The sequence below is a fragment of the Phacochoerus africanus genome, chromosome 3, assembly GCF_016906955.1.
Source record: "Phacochoerus africanus isolate WHEZ1 chromosome 3, ROS_Pafr_v1, whole genome shotgun sequence".
NCBI lineage: Eukaryota > Metazoa > Chordata > Mammalia > Artiodactyla > Suidae > Phacochoerus > Phacochoerus africanus.
The window spans coordinates 142,090,022-142,116,945 of NC_062546.1; the positions used below are offsets into that span (position 1 = coordinate 142,090,022).

Genomic DNA, 26,924 nt, shown 5'->3' on the forward strand with positions numbered 1-26,924 from the left:
ATGAAAATAAATAGTACTGAGGTACTAAATGTTAAAAATATAAATTTCTGTCACCTGCTTAAAATCTGATTTATTCATTTATTCATTGCAGAAGTATTTATATGTGTGTATGTGTCAGATTCTTTGCTGAACAGAGGAATACAAAGAGAAATCAGATAGAGCTCCCGATAAAGAGCTGATAGTGCAATGTGTGAAACAGACAAGAATCAGATGAGAACAGCTCAGTATGAAAAGTACCTGGATAGAGGGTTGCCTGGGGTAACTTGCAGAGTACCTGGGAAGAGACAACTCTGGAAACTTGTGGGAAAATGATCCTTGAACTGTCTTGAAGGGCAAATAGAAGATAGTTTGGAAAGTGGGTTATTCCATGTGGAGGAGAATGAGCAAAGGGCAAAGGCATGGAGGCTCTAGAACACTTAAGGGATTTGGTGAGCAATTAGTTGGCCTTGATGGAGCTTGGCATGGGACGGGGGAGGGAGTCCCAAGGCAGGCAGGGGCCAGGGCATGATGGGCTAAGGAGCTTGGATCTGTTCCTTAGGCACTTGGGAGCCACAGAAGGATTTCAAGAGGGGGTGTGCTTTAGGAAGATTGTTCTGATTGCAGAGTGCAGAATGGAATCAAGCTGGGCAAGGCTGGAGCTAGGGAGACAAGTGAGAGCAGATTGTGGCAAGTGTGAATAACAGACGGTATTAAGATAATGGTATCATCAAGATTTAGTGATGAGTTGGATGAGAGAGATTAGGGAAAGAGAGAAGTGTCACTGAGTCTACCTGAATTGAGCTGCCTCCCTACCCTGGTTCAGAATGCAGTCAAACAGAAATTATAAGATACTCAGAGACAGAGATCAGTAAAAAAACAAAAACAAACAAACAGAAACTTTGCTTCCTCTTCATATCCTATAGGAGGCAATGCATGTCCTATGCAATGCCATATACTTCCAGATATTATACAAAGCTTCCAGCTTTCTGCCCAAAGAAGTGTTTTTCAATGACCCAGACAGTCCTGGGCCCCCCAGCTGCAGAGACTTGTTTAGTTTTAAGAGCTAATGCAGAGAAATGAGAACTACAGCCTACAGGGGGAAATGTTCTTACTATTCCTGCAAAGGTGTGGAATTGTCTGTCCACTTTAGTACTTTGCCCAGTGGAGAGAGAATTTGATATTTTCAGGGAGCTGCAAAGAAGAAGACAGGTTCTCAAAAGAGGGGGAAAAAACTTGGAATGTGAAGGGGAGGATCTTACATAGGGGGAGACGTTGAAAATAAAGAGAAGGTAACAATGGAAGCAAGAGGGAGGGGTTTAAGCACCTAAGAGAAAGAAGGACCTTAACATGAACCTTTGGGTTGGGAAAGACCTAGAACAGTTAGATAAGGATATCTAAGAGATTTGAGGGGTGGTTGGTGAGGGGCAGAAGAGGCACTATGAAGAAACTCATGCTGAGGGGCCATTAGCTTTCCAAAAAAACTAAGCTAAGTAGTCTCAGAGTTGGGAGTGAATTGTGGAGTCCAGGGAAGTGTTAAATCTTTGGAATAGCCGCCATGAGGAATATGCTAAATGGTTCATTAAAGATGGACATAATGATTGTGCCCTAGCAGGGAAAACCCAGGTGGAACTTAACTGAATAGCATTCCACCATAGTGAAGTTAATCAGTATTTAAGACAGTGCACATAGAGGGTTCAGGAGAGTATTTGACATCAGAACCTCTAAAAAGTTGTGCCATCGACACCATCACATTTCCCCCCTATCATCTCTAGCAATTCTTAACCACAGGAAGTAGGAGAAGAGAAAGCAGATACTGGGGTCTTCTTCAGGCTTGAATGGACGTGAGTGAGTGGACATCGGGCAAGAGAACCTAAGTGAGTGGGAGAGTATCCTTGTGATCTTTGTAGAGAGGGAAGAAAGTGACAAAGAAACAAGTTATTGACTTTGAACCTGGGTCTGGGTCAGGGAACCGGCTTTTCAATAAAGACAAAGAGCAGGTGCAATGAGAGGATGGTGAGAAAAGAGACTGTAGAACTGAGTTCTTGGGAACTTTTGAAAGATAATTGGGAACTAGTCATAGCTGAACTTATGGACAACTTCAGTGGAGGAGAAATAAATGTTTTTAAAGAACTGACAGGAGATCAGAATGTGAGAAGAATGAACAAAGTGATTGGTAGGGTGTGGGAAAACCAAGATGAAGAGATAGACAAGTATTCAAGAATAAGGCTAGGAATCATAGGGCGCTTGCTCACAACAGAGCAGAAACTGTACTGTGTACAAAGAAGGGCTTGAGTGGTGAGGCCCCACTTCCCCTCTCCAGGTCTGATTCTGAATAATGCAGTTTTTTGGGAGAGCCAGACTGTGATCCATTCCCATTTCACATAATGTATATGAAGCACTGACATGGTCCTACTTGATATTTGATCATATTTCCTGATGCTGATTATAGTAAATGAGTGAAACTTTTGGAATTTAAGTTTTTCCAGTAATTCACAATTTTGCGGTAACTTATGTTCAATTCAGGTATAGCGAGAGGTTTTGCATCCAAGGCTGACTCTCTCAAGGAGGATAAGCAGCCCTAATAGTCTGTGTACAATAGTTTGGGGCTACAGTTTTGCTTGACCGGTCAGGGATACTGTTCAACAATTTGGCCATTCTCTTTACTTCAGCTCCCTTCCTTTGACTTCGAAAAGGATGTTTTCCCCAAATCAGATTTGCAGATCCCTGAATTCATATCATCTGGTATGTCATGTCACCATTAAGCTTTTTAAAAATTTGCTTCACAAAAGAGTTAGTAGGAGAAGAGCAAAACCACTGTCTGCAATGAGAGTGGAGGCAGGGAGAGGGAGTGGGGAGCAGGTGTTAGCTGTGACCTAACCTCCTCCCACCTTCCACCCTTCCATCAGGGACCCAACTTTGAGCCTCAGGAAAATTGCAAGATCCAGCATGTCATTCATTCCCCTGCAGGTGGCTTGGGACTTGCCAAAACCACAGATGTTAAACCCTCAAATGCCAAGGGTCTACTACCAAGTATTACTTGGTAGAAGAATTAAGTTGCTGGTTATTTCCTGCTCTGTTTAATGGACTTTGATTCTACCCTTGTGATTTGCCTGAGGTTGATTAAAACAATGACCTCAGCTTTTCTGATTTCTTTTCAACCAGCAGCAGTGACCTTTAAAAATAGATTTGTCACTGCTTAACTGCTGAGCTTTTCCCAATGAGACTTACTCACTCACTTCCTCTTTTACCTGCAAACATGCGCCTGCGCGCGCGCACACACACACACACACACATATATATATATATATACACACACACACATCATATTACGTACACTGATGGGTTCTTGGGCTCCTGTGTAATTGAATGACTTCTGAATGATTACTTTGTCAAGTGCTGAGTGCTTAACACATAGGAGAGTAAGGATTTTTCTATTTTCCCAACAGACAAGAAATAAATCCACACCCTGATGTAATTAGTATCTGCTCTCTGTCGGCCTATAACTGAATGAATGAATGGATGAATATTTAATTTTCTGCTGATGTCACTGATCCTTGCTGCCTAGGAATGGTGGCTACATACTCTTTAATATAATGGACAAGATGCTGATTTATCAGAATTCTGGTCAAAACTATACTTAGATGAAAAAACATCTGGAGGTACTATAGAGGTTTCCATGCAAATAATTCTTATATTTTTTAAATCTATGTATTGTAATGTTTGATTCATATAATATTAAATTTCAGATCAAGATAGAGCCCATGTAGTTAAGGTTATCAAGGCGATAACTTCATTCGTATTTGTCTCTCAGCAGGCTGTTGTTACACCTGGATGGTCTGCCATTATTTTTCTCAGGCTAGATCTATGATTATATAATTATAGTCAAAAGTTTCACTTTCATCCACTCTGTTATCAAAGAGTATACTGAAATGGAAATAATGATTGGAAAGAATTATTCAACATCACTGACTTTGCTGGAATAATGGTTCTCTATTCCCAATTTTGAGTACCATTTTCCTTACTATATTGGATCCACTGAATGTGGTGATAAGGAAATGGTTCCTCTAATCTATCCAGTTTGTTGGCTTGTCCACGAGCTTTGTCATGGCCACAGAAGCCTTTGTCTTAGACCTTGTGGACTCCCACCTTTGAACTTGGACCTTCTCCCTTACTCCTCTTCTTCTCTACCTGCCTCTTCCCCACCCCCAAGAGATTTTACTTACTTATCTGGAATCTGCTGGGAGTGTTAGTCATTTTCACTCCTTCTGGTTCCATTCTTGGATGGAAAGGAGGGCTCTGATCCTGATCCTGAGTGTGGAGGAGCGGAAGTAGCAGTGGTCTTCCCAATGGCGCTCCTCCCCCAGAATGACTGTCTAAAAGACCATTGGGCATTTCTCAGTGCAAAGTTTAATCTCTCACATTCCCTGTTATTATTAGGCTAAAAGATTTCATTTCCTTCCCATGTGTAGTTAGGATTTAAAGGGCTTTGTTCTTCAACACAATTGAGGGTGAAGGGAAGAATGCATCCTGCCACACCTATGTGAAGCTCTTGCAACCCTGTTTGGACCTGACCTACATGGAAGTTATTGCTTCCACAGGCATAGATGATGGACAGGAACAGGCTAAGGAATTAAGGAGTCACTTTTGTACAAAATATATGTTTGTCAATATTATTCATAGGGCCACCAGCTCAAACAAAAAAGTCTGCAGGTCCAGTGATGAGATATTAAAGAGAGCTCACAGAAATAGTTTTAAACCATAATGCATGTATAGAGATTAAACTGCAGTAAAGGCAACAGCATTTTACAAGTTTATTCCCCCAGTGTCTGAACCAGCTTGATACCCTATACAGCTCCTTTCCTACTCATGGACTGGGCCTAAGACAATCCAAAATATCCCAACATCCTCCATCTCGTCTTTGCCCACTCTTGCTTTAGGGGGGCTCTGGTTCTGTCTCACCCACTCTTCAGATCCAGTTCTTATTCTTCACCTATTTCTGGGGACTTGATGTTTCAGACTTGCTTTTGTCCCCATCTTACTTGAGCTGGGGACTCAGACACCAGTTCTCCCTCCTCCTGACCCTCAAATCCTTAGGTCAGCCCTACTCACCACCCCCTCCTTGAACATTCCAAACCCAGACTCCAGGACCAGCCCAAGGCAGAGCTTTGGTCTCATCCCCTCTAAGCTTGCACCCCAAACTCCATTTATCTGAGAAGCCAGGCTTGGCAGATGACATGCTTAGAGCTTCATGAGAGCAAAGAGGAAATCTAGCAAAAAGAGGTATAGACTTTGTTGGAATTTGGAAATGTCTCCTAAATCATTAAAACTATAATATCTTATCATATACTCTTAATTTAATAGAATGCCTTTTGCTTTATCCGTCCATTTATCTACTGCTATGTTCCTCTGAGCTTTGGAATACTCAATTCACGTATCTTTTAGTTGGAAATCTCTTTCACCTTAAACAAGAAATTCTTCAGCAGGAATTGATAATAGATGCTATCCTCAAGTAAGGCACTAGGTGGAGCGAGTGAATTTAAAGGAAATTTAAGTTGGTAGTTACTAGTAACAAAAAATTAACTCAATAAAACTGTAAAAAATTTAGACCATATTTTAAGTTTAGCTAAAAATAGACATATATGAAACAATGTAACACTTTTAATAAGTGTATGTAATCTAGAATAATGTAAATGAAAACATAAAAATTGGAATAAATATTTTTTTCTTTTCATTCTGTCCAAACCCCAGAGCCAAGGCAGAAGAATGAAGCAGGTAGTAGTTTCGGAAGAACACTAGTGGGGGAAGGCAGAGATAGGACTGGCATGTATTTTTTTGCCTGGTTGAGAAAATTAAGTGGTCTTTATCAGAGTAGAAATATCTTGCATCTGCCTCATCTTCTGGATTGCCAGTTTTAATTTGGAGAGCAAATAATTCTAGGGCATTTGATTATCTGTACACATAGAAAGAGATCATACATTGCTAATAACAGCAGTAAAATCTTTTAAAACTTGTTTGTTGTTTATAAAATATTATTGGATGGAATTCCAGTTGTGGCCAGTGGAAGCGAGTCTGACTAGCATCCATGAGGATGCAGGTTCAATCCCTGGCCTCGCTCAGTGTGTTAAGGATCCGGCATTGCCATGAGCTGTGGTGTAGGTCACAGACGTGGCTCAGATCCCTTGTTGCTGTGGCTATGATGTAGGCCGGCAACTGCAGCTCTGATTTGACCCCTAGCCTGGGAACCTCCATGTGCTGCAGGAGCAGCCCTCGAAAGATATATATATAATATATTATTTATATGTAAACATTATATTTAATGTATATTCATTATATATATTTTATATATCAATTCATTAAATTTATAATGTATGTTTATTTATGAGAATCAAGCTCAGATTTTCAGACAGCATCCACATGATTCTTGGAGGTTGTATCTATGAGATAGATTGGCACACAGTCTGGTTCAGGGTTCAGTTCAGAAGATAACTATTTCGCTCATGGTAGTATTGCATTGTACATGTTCACAGTTTAAGTCACAACTTTATATTAATAGTTTCTTTATTTGTGAGGTTACAAGTGAGGTTTTGTCAATGCTTCCATTTTTAGTTGGCTATAAAAATGTCATCCAGTGTGAAGCTTGACCTCTCTGTGTGCAGTTCAGTCTGACTTCAGGTCCAGATCAGGAGTTACTGGAAGAAAAAAAAAAAAAAATCCCTGGGAAACTTGCCACTGATTCAGTGGTGTTTTGAATGATTTCTGATTCCTCCAATCTGCCTGTTACCATGCACTTCTCAGAGTACCGTGCATTCTGTCCAGGGTATTTCACTATATTCAGTGGGGAGATAGAGTGGAGAGTAGGTACCCCATATTGACTGGAACCAGAGCTGTGGATAATTTTTTAAGTTCCTGACTTTCTTTGTCAAAAGATGCTGGAAGTAGACTCTAACATAGCCTATTTCATACTGTTGCCAAGATATAAATTTAGGAAGGAAATAAACTAGTTTAATTTAACATGATGAGAATTTAATTAATTAATTAAAAATGTGTCACGTATTTTATTTTACAATGGACTTTGAGGGAAAAAAATCCTCGGGTTTTATGTGAAGAGGATTTGGCCAGAAAAATGTACTCCCCCCGCATTGTTTTATTTAGCAAAATGGGTAGGCAGAAGCAGCTCTGAATGTATAGAAAGCTGTTTTTCAACCCAATCTGATTTTTCTTTGACATTACTAATGTATTAGAATACAGATGAATAAACTATTATGTTTAATAAATGATTTTAAAATACTTAGGTTATGGAGTTTCCGTTGTGGCTCAGTGGTTGACGAATCCGACTAGGAACCATGAGGTTGTGGGTTCAATCCCTGGCCTTGCTCAGTGGGTTAAGGATCTGGCGTTGCCATGAGCTGTGGTGTAGGTTGCAGACGTGGCTTGGATCCTGCCTTGCTGTGGCTCTGGTGTAGGCTGGCGGCTCCAGCTCCAATTCGACCCCTAGTCTGGGAACCTCCATATGCCGAGGGAGCGGCTCAAGAAATGGCAAAAAGACAAAAACAAAAACAAAAACAAAACAAACAAAAAAACCCACTTAGGTTATACATTTGATTTTGTTAAGCAAAATTGAGTTTCATCTGCTTTGGACCTTTACATGTATTAGCAATGAAATTGGTTCTTGCACTAGAGATGACTAAAACCATGCTTCAAATACTCCTTCTTCAAATCCATCAGCAATAAGGATTAGGAAATAACATTTAATTTTATAGGCAAGAAGTTTTTTAAATGCCTGGTGAGCAACACCCCAAAAGAGAAAATCTCACATATATGCACAAGGGGATGCACAAAAAGATAATGAGTGCTGCTTTGTTTCTAACAGCATAAAGTTGGAATCAGCCTAAATGTTGATCAACATAAGACTGGATAAATAAATTGGTACATATTTGTGATGTGATATTACTCGATGATTAAAGTGACACTCGTGCTCTCTCTCTCTTTTTCTCTCTCTCGTTCCCTCTGTGTATGTGTGTGTGTGTGCATATTCCTGTCACCTTTTATGCCCACCATCATCAAACTCTCTCTTTCTCCCTCTCTTTTTATAGGTGTACCCCTATATATATCTATATACATATATAGATATATGTAGAGATACGTGGGGGTGTGTGGGCTGGGGAATCATGATAGTGAATGGAAAAAAAAGTAAGTTTGCAGAATAAAATCAACAGTATGATACCATTTTTATATTTAAATGTACAAAATCTGTATATTGCTCATGGTTCAATATATGAGTATGACCAATATTTTAAAATAGACTGGGAAGATACCCACTAAATAGTTGCCACCCAGGAAGGGGGAGTGGGATGGAACATGGGTCACAAAGGAATTTCAAATAAGATGAAATATAAGCAATTTGTTCATATTTGCTGTATTATTCTCTGAAGTTTTCTGTAGTTTTAAACATTTTTCGCAAAGCAGGGGGTGGTGCTGGTGGATAGCATGAGGAAACCACAAGGGAAATAACACGCCTGACCCTGAACAGAAAATAGTGTGAGGAAGTGCTATGGTTGGCATTTAAGAAAAGTGGGTGTAAGTGTTAGATGAAAAGTGTGAGCTCTGGAGCTCCCCTTATCCCAGGAGTCCCTCAGTGAATGGGAGAGAGATGGGGACCAGGACTAGACCTGCTCTCTCTGCCCCCTTCTCTGAAGTCTCTGAACGTGAAGTGTCATAAGGCTGTGGAGGAGTCATTCTTGTTGCCTATTTCCTGCAATATATATATATTTTTACTGCCTTAGTGCTAATATTCTCTGGATAAACTTTAGGCATGAAAGGATGCATACCAGAAGACCCTATCATGTGGAAGATGCTGAAAAATACTGCCTTGAGGATGATTTGGTCAATCTCGAGGTTCTGGATGAGGTACTAAATATTTAGTGGATGGTTTTCACCAGTGACCTTTGTTTCACATGAATGGGCTGCCCTTCCTGTTGTAGACCATGTTCTGCTAAGGTCACTGGACACTTTGTTTGTGTAGCTTTGGGATGAGGCTCGGGGACCATTTGGTTGCTGTGACTATGATCCCATGTTGTGTTCATTTATAGCCCCCCAAATGTCCTAAATGGTGATGAGAAAGGGATTTGGATTTTTCCAATAAAGACCTTTATATTGTAAGATTAAATGATGTGTTATATCAGCTGAAATTATTTTCTGTTTATAGAAAAGTGCAGCTTAACCCTTAAATGAAAATAGTTTGTTCTTCGTAAAGAACTTCACTTAGGGAAATTGTGAAGCTAATATAGCTTGAATTCTAAATTTGAAAACCATGATAATCTCCATTTAAAATATGGATGTTTAATAGAGCTGTTAATTGCACTGGACTTGTTTCTGCTGATTCAAACTCTGGGGACCCTTAACTGCAATGCATGAATCACTAAAATATGATATAGAAGTGTTCAATTCTACGTTCTTACCACATAAATTTTAAGTGCAGTACTTTGAGAAATGGAGTTATATTTTGTCTGTACTTTATCAATAGGAATGGCCTATTAAATCAAATTCTAAATAGAATATTTTGATTGGATGAAACAGTTTTTTCGTAATAAATAAAATCTTTGTTAGCTTTTGGCAAGTCCTAAGTGAATCTGAATCTTTTGGCATATTCCTAATTTTTCTTTTTTTGAGACAAATATCTACATTTTAGGGTCCTAATCAATAGGGTATGATTTAAATTAACTATTTTAATCTTTTAGAGAATTTTTTTTTTTTGCCTTTTGTCTTTTGTCTTTTTAGGGCTGCACCCATGGCACATGGAGGTTCCCAGGCTACGGGTCTAATTGGAGCTGCTGCTGTCGGCCCACGCCAGAGCTATAGCAAGGCCAGATCTGAGCCACATCTGCTACCTACACCACAGCTCATGGCAATGCTGGATCCTTAACCCACTGAGCAAGGCCAGGGATTGAACCTGCAACCTCATGGTTCCTAGTCGGATTCATTTCTGCTGCGCCAAGACAGGCACTCTGAGAAAAATATTCTTGTAAGAATAAATTTGCGATTATTTTTAGAAGCACTCCCTTGACTGGAAATAATGTTTACTTTCAATTCTTTATCCCCTTCTTAGGATACAATTATTCATCAGTTGCAGAAGCGTTATGTGGACTTACTGATTTATACATATGTTGGAGACATCTTAATTGCCTTAAACCCCTTCCAGAATCTAAGCATATACTCTCCACAGGTAAGGGATGCTTTCTGAGCATGTTGTTCCTTAACAGGAAATTTGAAATCTCAAGGGCAAATGAAAAGGGAGGAAAAGTAAGAATACACTTATGTTATCCTAGGGGTGTACGTACCCCAAGCTACAGACAATAATGCAGCAGAGATGGACTTCTGATATTTGGGGGTAACTTTTCAAAGTCAGATGTGACAGTAGCAGCTAATTTTCATTTACTGCTTATCATGCACCAAACCCTGGGTTACCTTGTTCATTTCTCACAACCCTGTTTGATAGGTAGTTATTAAGCCTCTTTGGCAGAGGAGGAGACTTAGCATAGTGAAGGTAATGCCCTTTCATAAGCTGAAAAAGCCAGCAAGTGAAGAACCAGAATTTGAACTCAGGCCCGTAGGCTCCAGAGCCTCTGCTCCACAGCCCCCAGATACCACACAATTCCCTTAATAAGTGACAGGGCCTTGTTTTCGTGGACCACAGGTACTGGAACATTAGAAGAGTTCTTTAATTTTTTTTCAGTTTTCCAGACTTTATCATGGAGTGAAACGTGCCTCAAATCCCCCCCACATATTTGCATCAGCAGATGCTGCTTACCAATGCATGGTTACTTTCAACAAAGATCAGGTAAGAACGTACTGCCCCTTCCCACCAAGTCCCGTGGTAGGATGTGTGACCTCTTCTGCAGCTCTTCATTCTTTGTAAAACCTTTCCATTCTAGTTGCTGGTGCTGACTCAAGGAGATAGGCAATGCAACAATAGCTCAGTGGAACAGGAGCCGTGGTAAAGCCAGAGTAGCAGGGGTGTGAATGTGAAAACCTTTCTCAAGAAATGAGAAACATTTACATCAAGAGCACTCATTTTCCCTGGTCAAATATAATAAGGTTCAGTCTAATACAAATACGAGAACACAGAGCTAACACAAACCTGATGACATGGCAAAGACTGTAATAAAAACAGGATGGAGAATGACAGAAATGAAATTCTTTCCTATGAAGGTCTCAGAAATTTCATGGTCCAGTCCTTTTTGTACGAAATACTGCACACAGGTTGGTAGTGGTCAAACACCACACTTTAGCTGCTGAGAAATTGTGATGGATTGGGTAAAGACTGAACAAATCTTAAACTCAGTGCTAGTTAAATACCAAGCTTTCCCATCTGTTTTAACTTTCTGGACCTTAGATTCACAGTGGTGGTTTATCCAACCTTTGGCCTTCCCTTTTCTGTCAGTATGTATGTCTTCCCTGTGTCTTTATTCTTTGTGATATAGAAACAATCTAATTTGGTGAGATAATTTTATGGGAGAAGTACTAGGTTTATTTCCTGAGACCTGTGAAGTCCCGGTTTTGGATTTGGTGAGAAATAGATAAAATGATAGTAGTTCAAGTTCAAAATGAATTCACTGTGGGTTAGAAACTTGGCTTCTCCAAATTCTTACCTTTCCCAGAGACTTGGAAATTTCCATAGAATTCATAGAGAGGGGAGTTCCTGTTGTGGCTCAGTGGTTAACGAATCCAATTAGGAACCATGAAGTTATAGGTTCGATCCCTGGCCTTGCTCAGTGGGTTAAGGATCTGGTGTTGCCATGAGCTGTGATGTAGGTTGCAGATGTGGCTCAGATTCCATGTTGCTGTGCCTGTGGTGTAGGCCGGCGGCTATAGCTCCAATTAGACCCCTAGCCTGGGGACCTCCATATGCTGAGGGAGCGGCCCCAGAAAAGGCAAAAAGACAAAAAAAAAAAAAAGAAGAATTCGTAGAGAGGGAGTAAATGAAAAGAGATACATGTATTTCTCTGTCTCTTTTCTGACACCACTTCTGACACAAAATGTGTCTTTTCTGACACCAACCAATTCTCCCATTCCCTCACACCAGCTAGATGTCTAACAATTCAGTTCTACTCAATTCCGACACTAACTATCTAGAGTTAGCACAGACCTCACAGGTTCAGGGCTCAGTCCCACAAGACTGCCCCCGCTTCAGACAGCAGCTGTAAATGGGGTGCCTGGCTACACACACTTCTGTCAGGCCAACTACAAAGTCAGGGATTCCGGCTGTCCCTCTCAGTTTTGATAATTCACGAGGACAACTCACAAAACTCAAGAAAACACTTTCCTTATGTTTACCGTTTTTTTGGGGTTTTTTTGTTTTTTTAAGAAAAGAAAAAACTCAGGAGTAGTCAAATGGAAGAGATGCATAGAGAAGAATATGGGGGGGAATGGTGCAAAGCATCCCTGCATTCTCTGGGCACAGGCCCCCCAGGCCTGTTACATATTCACATGGGAAGCTCTCTGAATCTTGTTGTTTAAGAGTTTTTATGACTCAATCATTCTCTAGCCACCCCCTCCTCCCCAGAAGTTGGGATGGTGGGCCTGAAAGTTCCCACCCTCTAATGATGTGTATGGTGTTTTTGGTAACCTGCCCCTCTCCTGAAACTGTCTTGGGCTCCACCTTGAACCACTTGGTTAGCAATTAGGTTTGGTTGAAAGGGACTTGTCTGTGAATAACAAAGGATGCTCCAATCACTCCCATCACTCCCATCATTCAGGATCCAAGAGTTTTAGAAGCTATTCGCCAGGAACCAGAGGCAAAGACCAAATAGATGTTTTTTGTTATACCACACTCATCTTTTATATATAAAGAGCTCAGCTCCTAGAAACAAATGTTAAAGAGACCAACAGTATATATTTTTATTTATTTATTTATTTATTTATTTATTTATTTATTTATTTATTTTTGTCTTTTTTAAGGCCACACCTGCGGGATTTGGAGGTTCCAGCTGGGGATCTAATTGGAGCTATAGCCACCGGCCTACACCACAGCCATAGCAACGCAGGATCCGAGCTGCATCTGCGACCCTACACCACAGCTCATGGCAATGCTGGATCCTTAACCCACTGAGTGAGGCCAGGGATCGAACCCATAACCTCAGCGTTCCTAGTCAGATTCGTTAACCACTGAGCCATGATGGGAACTCCCAGTACATATTTTTAAAAAGGCAAAGGATATGGACTGGTCACAAAAAAAGAAAATAAGAAAGACCTTAAATTTATGAAAAGATGCCCCATCTCACTCATAATAAAATAAATGGAAACTAAATCTCTACTGAGATACAATGTGTTGCTTATCAGATGAGCATAAAACCAACATACCCAGTTAGTGAGACTGTAGGAAGACAGGCACTCTCGTATTTCTTTTTTTTTCTCTCAGGGCCACTCTGGTGGGGAACGTTTGATAATGGGCATATGGAGGTTCCCAGGCTATGGATTGAATCAGAGCTGCTGCTGCCGGCCCATACCATAGGCACAGCAATGCTGGATCGGAGCCAAGTCTGTGACCTATACCACAGCTAGAGGCAGTGTCAGATCCTTAACCCACTGGAGCAAGGCCAGGGATCAAACCCACATCCTCAGGGACACTATGTCAGATTCTTAACCTGCTGAGCCACAACGGAAATTCCCACTTTCATATATTGATGCAGTCCTTAGGAGAGCAATTTGGTACTATCTATCAAATTTATAAATGTGTTTACTTTTTGGCCCAACCACCCCATTTCTAGTTTATTCTACAAATGAACTACATATAAATATAATGAATATAATATAATATTCACATATTTATATGTAGGATGCTCCCATCCTACCCAAAGGATGCTCCCATCACTCAGGAAATTCCAAGAGTTTTAGAAGCTTTGTGCCAGGAACCAGAGACACAGAGCTTCTAAACCTCTACCTCTAGGGTTATTCATGACAATGTTTTTCATAATAATATAAGGAAAAGCTCACGTATAACAAAGAGACTGGTTCACTCTGGGACTGGTTAAATAGACTATGGTATGTCTGTACAAGTGACTGAACAGGTTGAAGAAGCTCTCAATGTACTGAAATGGGAAAATTCTGAGATGTATTGCTAGTGAAAAGTTACGGTGTACCATGGTGGATATTGTGTGAAAACCATAGCTGAACACACAGAGTGTTCCCTGTGCTGTGAATTCTTCACTGACACTTCATTTTCCGTGTCAGTGCGTTGTCATCAGTGGAGAAAGCGGCTCTGGGAAGACAGAAAGCGCCCACCTGATTGTTCAGCATTTGACTTTCTTGGGAAAGGTATTTATGACCTGTATTCTCTTTTGCGGCCAGAAGTCTCTGCAGAGTAACTGCATATTTTCTAAATGACAGGGAATACTGGTTTTTATTAGGGGTTACCTAGAAACATTCCATCTTTATTATGTTTGCCTCCTAATAGCTAGACCTCTTAAGATGTCAGCATGTCCTCTTCCATTCATGTAGTGAGGGAAATAATGCCAGCATGAATTTACTAGATTATCAGCAATTCATTTTTCATGTTTGCAGCGTAAAAACAAACATTTAGCCATTAAGTAGTAAAAGTGGTTAAATATTAGGGCCAGGAACAGGGAGAGCCACTAAGGTGATTAAAGGACTGGAAAACAGAAATCTTTGAGCAAAAGTTGAGGGGAATGGAAATTTTCAGGCTTTGGAAATAGCTTAGCAGTTACTTACACTCAGAATTAGTGCATTTTGAGACTAAGAACGAATTTATGACATATTTTTACAGGTGAGGTTTATTGACTATTATAACAGAGGATTGAGAAAAGCGATGGGATTTCTCTATTTCAAATTCTTTCTAAACTCTTTAGACATTTTATCTGTCAAGGATTTTAAGTGAAGTGTGGCTGGTCAGAGAAACTGACGACCTCACGTAGCCTCATACGGATGTGATGCTTATGCACCAGGGGAGTTGCACATCTGAGGAAACGTGCTGATGGTTGATGCCAATTCCCCCACCTGGAGTTTTTCCTAAAAGAACAAATGTGGATTTTGTGGGCCAGGAGGGGTTCATGCAGCTCTCCTGGAGTAATGTTTCTGGAGGCTCCTCCTGACTGTTTTCTGTTTGGCACAGGCAGATAATCAGACCTTGAGAGAGAAAATCCTGCAGGTCAACTCCCTGGTGGAAGCCTTTGGAAATGCATGCACTGCCATCAATGACAATTCCAGCCGTTTTGGAAAATACCTGGAAATGATGTTTACCCCAACAGGAGCTGTGATGGGGGCCAGAATCTCTGAATATCTCCTTGAAAAATCCAGAGTTATAAAACAGGCAGCGTAGGTGCACTATTTTTTTACCCTGGTTTGGCTTTGCAGTATAGACCGGGAGGCTTTGGGAATTTCCATGGCTCCATTCACGGTTGTTCTTAGTCTCCCTGGCCCAGCCCTACCCCCAGCCTCCCCAAGAGCAAGGAATTATTTAAGCAAAGGATAAGTGGTGTTTTCTAACCTAAAAAATGTTTGCAGGAAGAGTATAAAGGGCTGGGTGGGATTGCTTTGAGATAGGTATGCCCATTTCTCCTGCATCTGTTATACTAGATAGAATTTAACTATATGCAGTTACTTTTAAAACTCTCATACTAAGTGAAGTAAGTCAGAAAGAGAAAGACAAATACCATGTGATTTCACTTATATCTGGAATCTAATATATGGCACAAATGAACCTTTCCACAGAAAAGAAAATCATGAACATGGAGAACAGACTTGTGATTACCAAGAGGGAGGAGGAGGGAGTGGGAGGGACTGGGACTTTGGGGTTAATAGATGCAGACTATTGCCTTTGGAATGGATAAGCAATGAGATCCTGCTGTGTAGCACTGGGAACTATGTCCGGTCATTTGTGATGGAGCACGATAATGTGAGAAAAAAGAATGTATACATGTATGTGTGACTGGGTCACCTTGCTATGCAGTAGAAAATTGACAGAACACTGTTAATCAGCTATAATGGAAAAAATATCATTATAAAAAAATAAACACCAGGGCACAATAAAAAATAAAATAAAATAAAATTAGGTCCCTTAAAATTGAGTTTGTCTATTTAAAAAAAAAGCACTGAGAACATTCTGTGTTCATTTTTCCCTAGATTGAGAGAGGAAAAAATATTTTGTTTTAAGGAGTGTAGTGTAGCAATAGTGATCAATAGTGTGGAGTACTCTTGGTTCAAGTGCTGGCTCTGACATTTGCTTGTGACATTGGGTATATCATGAAACTTCTCTGTGCTCCATCTGTGAAATGGAGATGCTACTAGAGCCTACCTCATGGGTTTGCTGGGAGGATTAGTTTGTTTACATGTGGAGTTTCCCATTGTGGCACAGCAGAAACGAATCCAGCTAGGAACCATGAGGTTGCGGGTTCGATCCCTGGCCTCGCTCAGTGGGTTGGGGATCCGGCATTGCCTTGAGCTGTAGCTTGCAGACATGGCTCGGATCTGGCCTTGCTGTGGCTGTGGTATAGGCTGGGAGCTATAGCTCCGATTAGACCCCTAGTCTGGCAACCTCCATGTGCCACAGGTGCGGCCCTAAAAAGACAAAAAGACAATAAAATAAAATAAAATAAAATTACTTTAAAAAGTGCCTGGTTTAGTGCATCTTATCAGAGGGTTAGCCACTCTTCCTATTATTACAGTTGCAGGACACCAGACTTCCTCAGGAGCCTGGCTCCCCGTTCATATGTTAATCAGTAATTATCTATTGAACTCCTGCTGCATGACAGTGCTGTACTCTTCTGCTGGGGTTACAAGAGTAAACTGGATAGGGTCTCAGTATATGCATGGAGTTTGGAGTGAATGGGAGAGAAGAGAGAGGAGTCAGGGAGGAGGGTGGGAAATGATAAACATTAAACGAAATAAACTTAAATGCAGAACAATTGTAGTTAAGTACCAGGAAGCAACATAAGGTGCTATGAAGTTGAGACAGGAGTAAGGGCACATAACTTATCCAGGAAAAGAGGGCTTCCTGTGTAAGAGACATTTCATCTGTGTATCTCTGGGAGTCAGCCAACCAGATGGATGGGCACAGGAATGGGGGGTGGGGGGAGAGGAGCAAAGATGAGTCTGGGGCCAGATCACAAAGGGCTTTGGAACCAGCTGAGGAACCTTATCCTAAAGGCCATTCTTCTGAGCCTTTTTCTAAAGGCAGTAGGAAGCCATTTAACGTTTTCAAGAAGGAGGGTCACAAAATGCAACCTGCTCTGGCTTCAATGGGCCACATGGATTGGAGGAAATGCAACAAGTGCTATTGCATTGAGACCGCCAGAGGGCTGTTTTCAGATCCCTATGAGAGAGAATGGTAGCGGTGGAGATGGGGATGGAGGGGCGCTGGTGCATCTGAGGGGTGCTGTGCGGGGAGAACCCGCAGGACTTGTTTTCGGTTAAGATCCCCAGCATCTTCTTTTATCATATACTTAAAATTTCCTCACAAAATAGAGACTGACATGAAAATTAAACAAATGCACAAAAGGATAGAGTCAGTCATTTTAACTTCCCAGTGGCATCTTGATTAATTTTTATGAGATCCCCTGTTGCCGGAATTTGGCCTCTGTTCACTGTTGCCACATTGAAACACAGAGACAGAGTTTTGGGTAAAGGAGAAAAAAAAAATAGCTTGATTGTTTTGCCAGGCAAAGGAGGGTCACAGCAGGCTAATGCCTTAAAGACGGTGCACCATGCCCCCATCCCTCCCCAGAAAGAACTGCAAGGAGTTTTATAGTAAAAAGGAGAAAAACAGGTTTTCAAATAGGAATCAGGATTGGGACAAAAATGCATTCTTCTTTCTTTGGGGGGATCTTAGTCATCAAAGCCAGAGTCAGGAGATCTCGGCCTGATCATGATGGCGGTCTTCTGGGTTATTGCCTAGAATAACAGTACTTGTGAAAAGGACATATGGATCAGAGATTCGAGCAAACTAGGAAAGTTCCTGAAAAACATCATGTGCTAATAATCTTTAACCCACAGGCAGTTATGCTCAGGGTACCTAATCTTTAGCTTATGGCTGATTGTGTTTAGGGTGTAATCAAGTCAGGCAGAAGGACAAGGAAGGACTGTGAGTGGTTCAATTTCAAAGTATTCATTTCAAAAAGAAGTGTAAGGAATATAACTTTTCTCTCAGGGGTATGAGGCACCTGCATCACCCCTGCTGCTTTTTCTCCAAATCAGGGTGATTTTAAAGCTTAGGGAGCTACTTCTGTTAGAATGGAAGCTGTAGTTTTCAATGTTCAAATGTGAAGTGATCTTTTACAAGGATAATGTGAAGAGGATTCCATTCACAGCTGTGTCATTTATTGGGTATATCACTTAGTAATATAACTATCCTTATACTTTATTTTCCTCATATGCAAAAAGGCAGTTTGGAAGCCAACCTCAGGCAGTTATGGAAATTAAATGAGATAATATATGATTTATATCAAGTATAGAATCTGAAGCATAACTGGTACATGACAAACTATAACTCATTATTAAATTTAGTCAATATGGTAATACTGGTGGGTAAAGTAGACTGAAGACATTAGCAGAGATGGAAACTGTGCAGGTCCTATTCATCTGACCTTTCTGGTTCTGCCCTCCTTCGGCACATGGTAAGATTCTCCTTCTTGGTAGCCAGTGGCTGGCTGTGGTCATATGACTGGTTCTGGCAGATGAGCATTTAATGGAAAGACCCTCCAGAGTGCTGGCAAAGATGGGGGCTGCCCCATCAATCCAGGCCCATGAGTGACTCTGATGAGCAAAGCCCCCATATTAGCCCTCAATGGGCATGTACTCTGAGCAAGAAGTAAGCCTTTCTTGAGTTAGGCCACTACAATCTTGGGGTATTTGTCACTGTGACCAAACTTAGCCAATCCTGATAAACTCAGGGATGAAAATAAAATTGAATTTATGCTGGGAATGAATGTTTGTAGGCAAAGCTTGGAAGAATTGAGCTCTGGAGGTATCTGCCAAAAACTATAGAAAGATAAGACCCCAATGGGTCAGCAAATGCCCGCACTTTGACCAGAGGTTAAAGAACAAGTGACATTCATGCTGGGCATACAGGTTCCTAAAGTCCCGTAAAGGCTTTCCTGACTCAATGAATGGTGCCACCCTCACCTGCTCAAGTTAGAAACCCGGGAGGCAGCCTCTAGGTCCCTTTCCTTCGCCACCCTCATTCATTCCATCTGAACATTCTTTTAGTTGTTTTTCCAAAATGGACCTTTTAGCTTACCCTTCTTCTCCACCATCACCACCATGACCCTGTCCAAGCCACTCGCTCTTTCACCAAGTCCTCCCAGTTGGTCTCTTTGCATCCATCTTAACTTCTTACAGTATAGTCACACAGTTTAAAACACTTCAAAGAATTCTGACTGTATAATCAACAAAATCATCATTATGGCCCGACAAGGCTTTGTGCCCACCCACTTCTCTCTAGCATCCTTTTGGTCCTACATGGGTATCATGCTCATCGCCTTGGTGTATATGATGCTCCCTCTCCTTGGAATGCCTTTTCCCTTTTCTCTGAAGTTCCTCCCAGTCCCTTCTTACACTTCAAAGTTTGATTTTAGTGTTATTTCCTTCAATAGTCATTCTCTGGACTTGATGCAAGTGGCCCTCATCCCCTCACGTTATTCATCTCAGCCTCTTGTTTGTTTCTTTCGAAGCCCCATCACAAGTTTCCTTGTTGATTCCTCTAACTCCATCACTAGCAGGAAGCTCCAGAGAGCATGAATCCTCTCAGTCCTTTATCCCTGGCACGTGGTTCAATGCCTGCCGTGCTTGGTGCTCAGTAAGCTTATTAGCTCAGTGTACAGATGAATGGGAAACGGCAAGTAGAGTCATCTAGAATATAGGGCAGAGGAAAGAATGTACCAGAAGATCTTGGTCAGGATAAACAACCAGAAGAAGACTAGGATATCCAGGAGAAGCTGAAGGAAAGAGAGGGGTCCATGTCACAGGGACAAGGAGTGGAAGGAAGAGAAGCTTTCTTTCCAAGGTGAGGATTTGCCAACATCCTGGGCATTAACAGAAGAGACTGACTTCCTCCAAAGGAAAGAAAGGGATATAGAGCAGGAGCTTTTCAAAATATCCTTGCTGAAAGACTAGTTTTTTAAAATAGTAGTTCACAATCCATTGTGAACTAATACTTTTGTAAATTATAATTGAAATGTAATATCAGAAAAAGTATTCTATTCTACATGTCATGGCAATATCATTTGCTCTAAAATGTCTAGACATAGACGTTCTAGTTCCTTGCCTTACACTCTGACAACAGTCCACAGACCACACTTGGCGCAGCACCCATCTATCTGAAAGAACCCTAGCCAGAGTGGCCCAGAAGAGAGTGGGCAGCAGGAGGCCGTGGGGACTGATGCACGTCATTTGAATTGTACTGGGGAGAATACACATTTGGGAGACTGGAGGCCTCAGTTCTGGGACCACCTCCCTGGCTTGCTGTACAACTGGCGAGCTGCTTCCTGTCGTGGGCTTTAGCGAAGTGAGGAGTTTGGCTGACCTCTCTAAACTGGATGTCATTGTCTCTGAAGCAAACAGAAGACGTGTGGCACAGATGCATAGTCATTTGGTCTGGAGTAGAAAGAAATCTAAACATGTGTAACCTGAGCTGTTACCTGGAGATGTTCCATTCTCTAAAACCTCCTGCGTATAGTAAACATGAGTGTGCATAATTATGTGCCATTGTGGCAGTTATAGCACTGATCCATCACTAGTACTATTCTGTAATTGGGATGTAGCATATTTAATTTCCTGCGAAAGCAACTTTGCTACAGAATAATATTTTTCACAGAAAGGAAATAGAGTAAATTACTTAGCATGAGGAAGCAGAATATGTTATCAATAATGTCTCTTCCAGACTTGTGGCTGCCTGATGGGAGGGGGAGGGGGGAGGGAGTGGGAGGGATCGGGAGCTTGGGCTTATCAGACACAACTTAGAATAGATTTACAAGGAGATCCTGCTGAATAGCATTGAGAACTTTGTCTAGATACTCATGTTGCAACAAAAGAAAGGGTGGGGGAAAAATGTAATTGTAATGTATACATGTAAGGATAACCTGACCCCCTTGCTATACAGTGGGAAAATAAAAAAAATTAAAAAAATAAATCATTCAGCAACAACAACAACAAAAAATAATGTCTCTTCCCCCCCTTTTTTTTCCCAGGGGAGAGAAAAATTTCCATATATTTTACTATATTTATGCTGGTCTGTATCACCAGAAGAAACTTACTGAGTTCAGACTTCCTGAAGAAAAGCCTCCTAGGTAAGTGCCAGGGGTTTTAGTTGTTAATTTTTAATGAGTATACAGGTAACAATGGACAGAACTTAGAAATAGAGTTATTCTCCTAACTGGACACTCAGTCTCTTTATCTGGGATGCCCACGTGGGATAGCAGGAACTACTACATCTGCTTTTGCATTTTGTAGAAAGTTCAAGAACTCAGTTGCAGCTCTTTTACTCAGCCATGTGCACCATTGTTGCATCACCGTATTAGACTGTAAGGGAAGTGCTCTTGCAGAGAAGGAGCCTGACAATGCCCTGTTGCAGAGTGTGCCTCTTGCCAGGCCAACGCTCATTCTGTTTGGTCGCACTCCATCCAGGTACATAGCTGATGAAACTGGAAGGGTGATGCACGACATAACTTCCAAGGAGTCTTACAGAAGACAGTTTGAAGCAATTCAGCATTGCTTCAGGATTATAGGCTTCACTGACAAGGTAAGTAATTGTCAGGAGAGAAAGAAACTCAAGTGTTCATATTCTGGGGTCAGGGCGAGGGAGGACGTGAATGTTCTAATCTGGGGCGGGACCCTTGCTTTTCAAATACCGTGCTGGTCATGCTATAAGATCTTGCTACTCAAAATGGGACCCTTGGACCAGAAACAGTGTCATCACCCTGGAACTTGTTAGAAATGCAGACTCTCCAACCAAGAACAGAATCTGCCTTTTTTTTTTTCTTTTGGTCTTTTTTTTTAGGGCCATACCTGCGGCCTATGGACGTTCCCAGGCTAGGGGTCCAATCAGAGCTGCAGTGCCAGCCTACGCCAGAGCCACAGCAACACGGGATCCAAGCCGCATCTGCAACCTACACCACAGCTCACGGCAATGCTGGATCCTTAACCCACTGAGCGAGGCCAGGGATCGAATCTGTGTCCTCATGGACATGAGTCAGATTCATTTTCGCTGAGCCATGGCAGGAACTCCAGAATGTGCATTTTATTAAGACATGAGGGGAACACTAAAGTAGAAGTACTGTTGTACGTGCCATGTGCCTAGGAATTGTTAGCACGGTCCTCCGTTCACCTCAGCTGTGATAAACACAAAACAATGCTGCCCCCGTTTCTTTCTTTTTTTCTTTTGTCTTTTTGCTGTTTCTTGGGCCGCTCCCGCGGCCTATGGAGGTTTCCAGGCTAGAGGTCGAATCGGAGCTGTAGCCACCGGCCTACGCCAGAGCCACAGCAACGCGGGATCCGAGCGTGTCTGCAACCTACACCACAGCTCATGGCAATGCCGGATCCTTAACCCACTGAGCAAGGGCAGGGATCAAACCCGCAACCTCATGGTTCCTAGTTGGATTCGTTAACCACTTCGCCATGACGGGAACTCCAATGCTGCCTGTTTCTGAGGGGGGCTTAGAGTTCCAATCGTTAGAGTGAATTGTGAACAGTACAGGAAATTGGGGAGGGGGGCGTTCACCCAAGCCACAGAAATACATTTATTCAAGTAGTACCTTGTGCCCCAAGACAAATTAGTTTAAACCTCTTCAAATTTCTTGTAGTCACATCCTTCTCCATGGGACATAGGTGCACATTATTAGCTGTAGCTCGAAGTACTGCCCTGCTCTTATCATACTAGATACAGGCTCTCTCTATTAAATATACGCTAGGAGTGACAGAAAATATTTATAACCCTAGGCTCAAATTGTGCTCTGATACACTGTGTCATAGTTTCTGGGCTCTATATCATCAATTTTGTAAAATATACAGATTCTTTTGCTTTTCCAACAAAGGAGGTGAATGATTAGAAGGTAGGTGAGAGTGTTTAAATCTTCAGGGATTAGATTACAAGACAGCCATGTTACCCTGGGATAGCGACTCTGGATGAAGGATGGATTTCGTAATCCAATGAGTTTGACCAGCCCTCTCCTCCAGAGCATGGTTGATTTTAGTCATAATAATACCTTTCTTCTTTCTAGCTAGCTGTTAATTTTCTCTGTCAGCCTCCCAGAGACTCTAAACTGACAGACAGTGGAAAAAATCTCAAAGGTCATATAAAAATAGAAATATATTTCCCTTGGCTCTTTAGAGGAGAGCAATTAAACAGGTTCCAGCAATGTTAAAGGGCCCTTATGGTTATTAATTTATAGAGCTGGTTGTTATGAAAGATGCATCACCAGAAGAGTCAGAGCTTGGTAGAGATAGCAGTAGAGCCATTTAAAGTCACCTGAGTCATGCCAAAATGTTTAGGGACATACTTCCTTAAAAGGGTACAAGAACAAGAGAGAAGTCACCCACAGGGTTAATGATATTTTGCTTTCAGTAAGTACAATGATGGTTGTAGAATACTGTGGAGGGATTGGTCCTTGTTCTAAAGGAAAGGATATAATATCAGCTCTGTCCTAATGATAGACAAGTGCTGCAAATAATGATAAAAAGATGCTGTTTTAAGATAAAATTAAAAACAAAAGAAATTAAATATGCTAAGTATATATCCTCAAAGTAAGCCATTCTTAACTCCTGTGGGAAGAAGTCTAGCAGAAATGAACGAAGTCTATTAGTATGAATAAATATGAAAATAAAGAAATATAAAGGGTGGTAAACACTTTTAAATTGTGCCTGGTCTGCACTGTTTAATGAATAACCAGATTATAATTATGTATGTGTGTATATTCACCATGTCCCATGTTAAGTCATATTAGAAATAAATCCAATTTCTTTTCTTTTTTTTTTTTTTTTGTCTTTTTGCCATTTCTTGGGCCGCTCCTGCAGCATATGGAGGTTCCCAGGCTAGGGGTTTAATCAGAGCTGTAGCCACCAGCCTATGCCAGAGCCACAGCAATGCAGGATCCGAGCCGCGTCTGCGACCTACACCACAGCTCAAGGCAACGCCGGAACCTTGACCCACTGAGCAAGGGCAGGGATCGAACCCGCAACCTCATGGTTCCTAGTCGGATTCGTTAACCACTGCGCCACGGGAACTCCAGAAATAAATCCAATTTCTATCAGCAACCTTGGAAATGAAAGAGACTGGATCTTACCTCTTTTTTTTTTTAATTAAAATATAGTTGATTTGTGCTAATTTCTGCTCTATAGCAAAGTGACTTAGTTATACACATAAATATACATTCTTTTTAAAAAAATATTCCTTTACATTTTGGTCTGTCCCAGGAGATTGGATATAGTTCCCTGTGCTATACAGTAGAACCTCATTGCTTTTCCATTCTAAATGCAAAAGTTTGCGTCTACCAACCCCAAACTCCTAGTCCATCCCACTCCCAACCCCTTCCTCCTTGGCAGCCACAAGTTTGTGGATCTTATCTTTCTGATCCTAAATTTGTTGGTTGTATCTCTGTTTATATCTCTATAAACAGCCTGTTTTGCTGAATTGACTCAGTTTGCTTTATGTTTATAAACCCAAAGTAGTTTGACTAAATTCAGAAAGGTTCCATTGAATGCAGTCAGGCAGCAGATGTCAAAGATGTAACAGAACTTTCTCTTAAGTTTTTCTTAGGGCTATTTCTAGACAGGACTTGAATGAACTGGTTGATTTAATAAAAATTTTGTTTCCTGTCTTTTCTTATAATGTCACTAATTCCCTGTTGGAAGCCCTGTAGTTTTTCCCAAACCCTTAGAACAAAATGGTAAGTAACACACCTTAGTGTGGACTCAGAAGCACACATTTGAATTCTGGGACACCAGCTGAAAGTATTTGAAAGAAGTCCTGACCCTAGGTTTATTGTAAAGAAACTCCTCTGATGGAAGGAGTCTTCGATAACAGTGAGGTTCATTGTTCAGGCGGTGGGGGGAAGGTGGTGGTGCGAGGGGGTCATACCTAAAACCCTCGTATAAAGATCAGTGCTTTCTTGTCTACTCTTATTTTTGGATTAAACCATACTATTTTGTTTGTTTGTGTAATATTATCCTTGTCTTGCTGGTATATGAATTATCATAACATATGAACTAAATTGAGTTTTAGGTATGTTTGTATTTAATACTACATGAAGACTTTTTTGCCAGGCTGTGATGGTCAGGATTGGACATTTACTGCAGATCCTTTGGTGAGGGGGTTAGGGAGAAGACTTTGAGACTAGGGCAATTTTTTTTTTTTTCCCCTTCTTCAAAGCCGATGATGAATTAGAGAGCATTGCTGAGTTTGGACTGAGTATATTAAAATGTCAGTGGGTGTGTTGAGGATTTCCAGTGTCTAATGACAGACAAAAAAGACTTACCTTGACTTTTGAAACCAATTTATTAATGTATGATTGATGTGAAGAAAAAATTTTTTTAAACCCACCATTGAGTTTTTTTTTTTTTTGTCTTTTTGCCATTTCTTGGGTCGCTCAGGGATCGAGCCCGCATCCTCATGGTTCCTAGTCGGATTCGCTAACCACTGAGCCACGGCGGGAACTCCCCAACCATTGAATTTTAAGGTACAAATGCTGTTAAGCCTCTGACCAGGGAACTGACTAAAGGCGTTGGAATGGAGCCTATAAGAGAGAAGGTGCTGCAGCTGGGCCTAATGCAGTGCTTTAGGCAAAACTGCTGAAAAACTCAAGACTTATTTGAAAAAGAAGCAAGGTAAAGAGAGACTAAGGGGGGAGTTTCTGTCGTGGCACAGCAGAAATGAATCCGACTAGGAACCATAATGTTTGGGTTTGATCCCTGGCCTTGCTCGGTGGGTTGAGGATCCGGCATTGCCGTGGGCTGTGGTGTGGGTCGCAGATGCGGCTTGGATCCCGCGTTGCTGTGGCTCTGGCGTAGGCCGGCGGCTACAGCTCTGATTAGACCCCTAGCCTGGGAACCTCCATATGCCATGGGTGCGGCCCTAAAAAATGGACAAAAAGACAAAAACAAAAACAAAGAGAGAGAGACTAAGGGGCAGGTAAATTCCTAGGAGGTACCAGAGGAGCAACTACGGTGAGATGCCCATGAACCTGGCCAGGGGCAGTTTCCTTAGGTCATCTTCATCCTAAGAGAAAACCAGGATTCTTCTCAACTTTTCACTTGGCCTCAACTTTATAGAGAGAATAGCTACCTCGGTGAAAGAAGTATCTTCTGAGAAAAAGAGAGAAGTTAAGACCTTGCATCCCGTGTGGGACTTCGGTAGAGAAATGCTCTTCCTTCCCCACTCTGCTGACTGGTGGTGAAACTGAATTCACACGCATCAGCAATGAGTTGGGAAACCTAACTGGAGGAGATTTTCGTCTTCTTGATTATTTTTCCTGTCCTGAGTGAGGTGATTCCATTTTATCATATGGCAAGTTGGGAATGGGTAAGAAATAAAAAGAGCAGCATAGCAAGATTCAGTTGGAAAGGCAGGGATGCCAGGAAGGGCTTCCTAGTTGGAGATGAAGCGGGAGAAAATGAACAAGGTGAGACAGGTGAAGGATCCTTCCCAGGCTGGCTGTGGGAAAAAAGACAAGACCTTGGATTGAGACATATTGGGGGAGTTCCCGTCATGGCTCAGTGGTTAACGAATCCAACTAAGAACCATGAGGTTGTGGGTTCAATCCCTGGCTTTTCTCAGTGGGTTAAGGATCTGGCATTGGCGTGAGCTGTGGTGTAGGTCGCAGATGCGGCTTGGATCCCACATTGCTGTGGCTCTGGTGTAGGCCGGCGGCTACAGCTCCTATTGGACCCCTAGCCTGGGAACCTCCATATGCCTTGGGAGCGGCCCTAGAAATGGCAAAAAGACA

General features: G+C 41.6%; 1 protein-coding gene across 1 annotated transcript in view; it reads left to right on the forward strand.

The window, feature by feature from the left end:
* Positions 1-26,924, forward strand: part of MYO3B (myosin IIIB) — a 415,159-nt gene that overhangs the window by 171,260 nt on the left and 216,975 nt on the right. Inside the window, exons 12-18 of the mRNA XM_047770247.1 lie at positions 8,790-8,886; positions 10,085-10,201; positions 10,712-10,816; positions 14,209-14,292; positions 15,107-15,309; positions 21,177-21,275; positions 21,613-21,727. Coding sequence (XP_047626203.1) covers positions 8,790-8,886; positions 10,085-10,201; positions 10,712-10,816; positions 14,209-14,292; positions 15,107-15,309; positions 21,177-21,275; positions 21,613-21,727 — 820 coding nt within the window. The remainder of the gene's footprint in view (positions 1-8,789; positions 8,887-10,084; positions 10,202-10,711; positions 10,817-14,208; positions 14,293-15,106; positions 15,310-21,176; positions 21,276-21,612; positions 21,728-26,924) is intronic.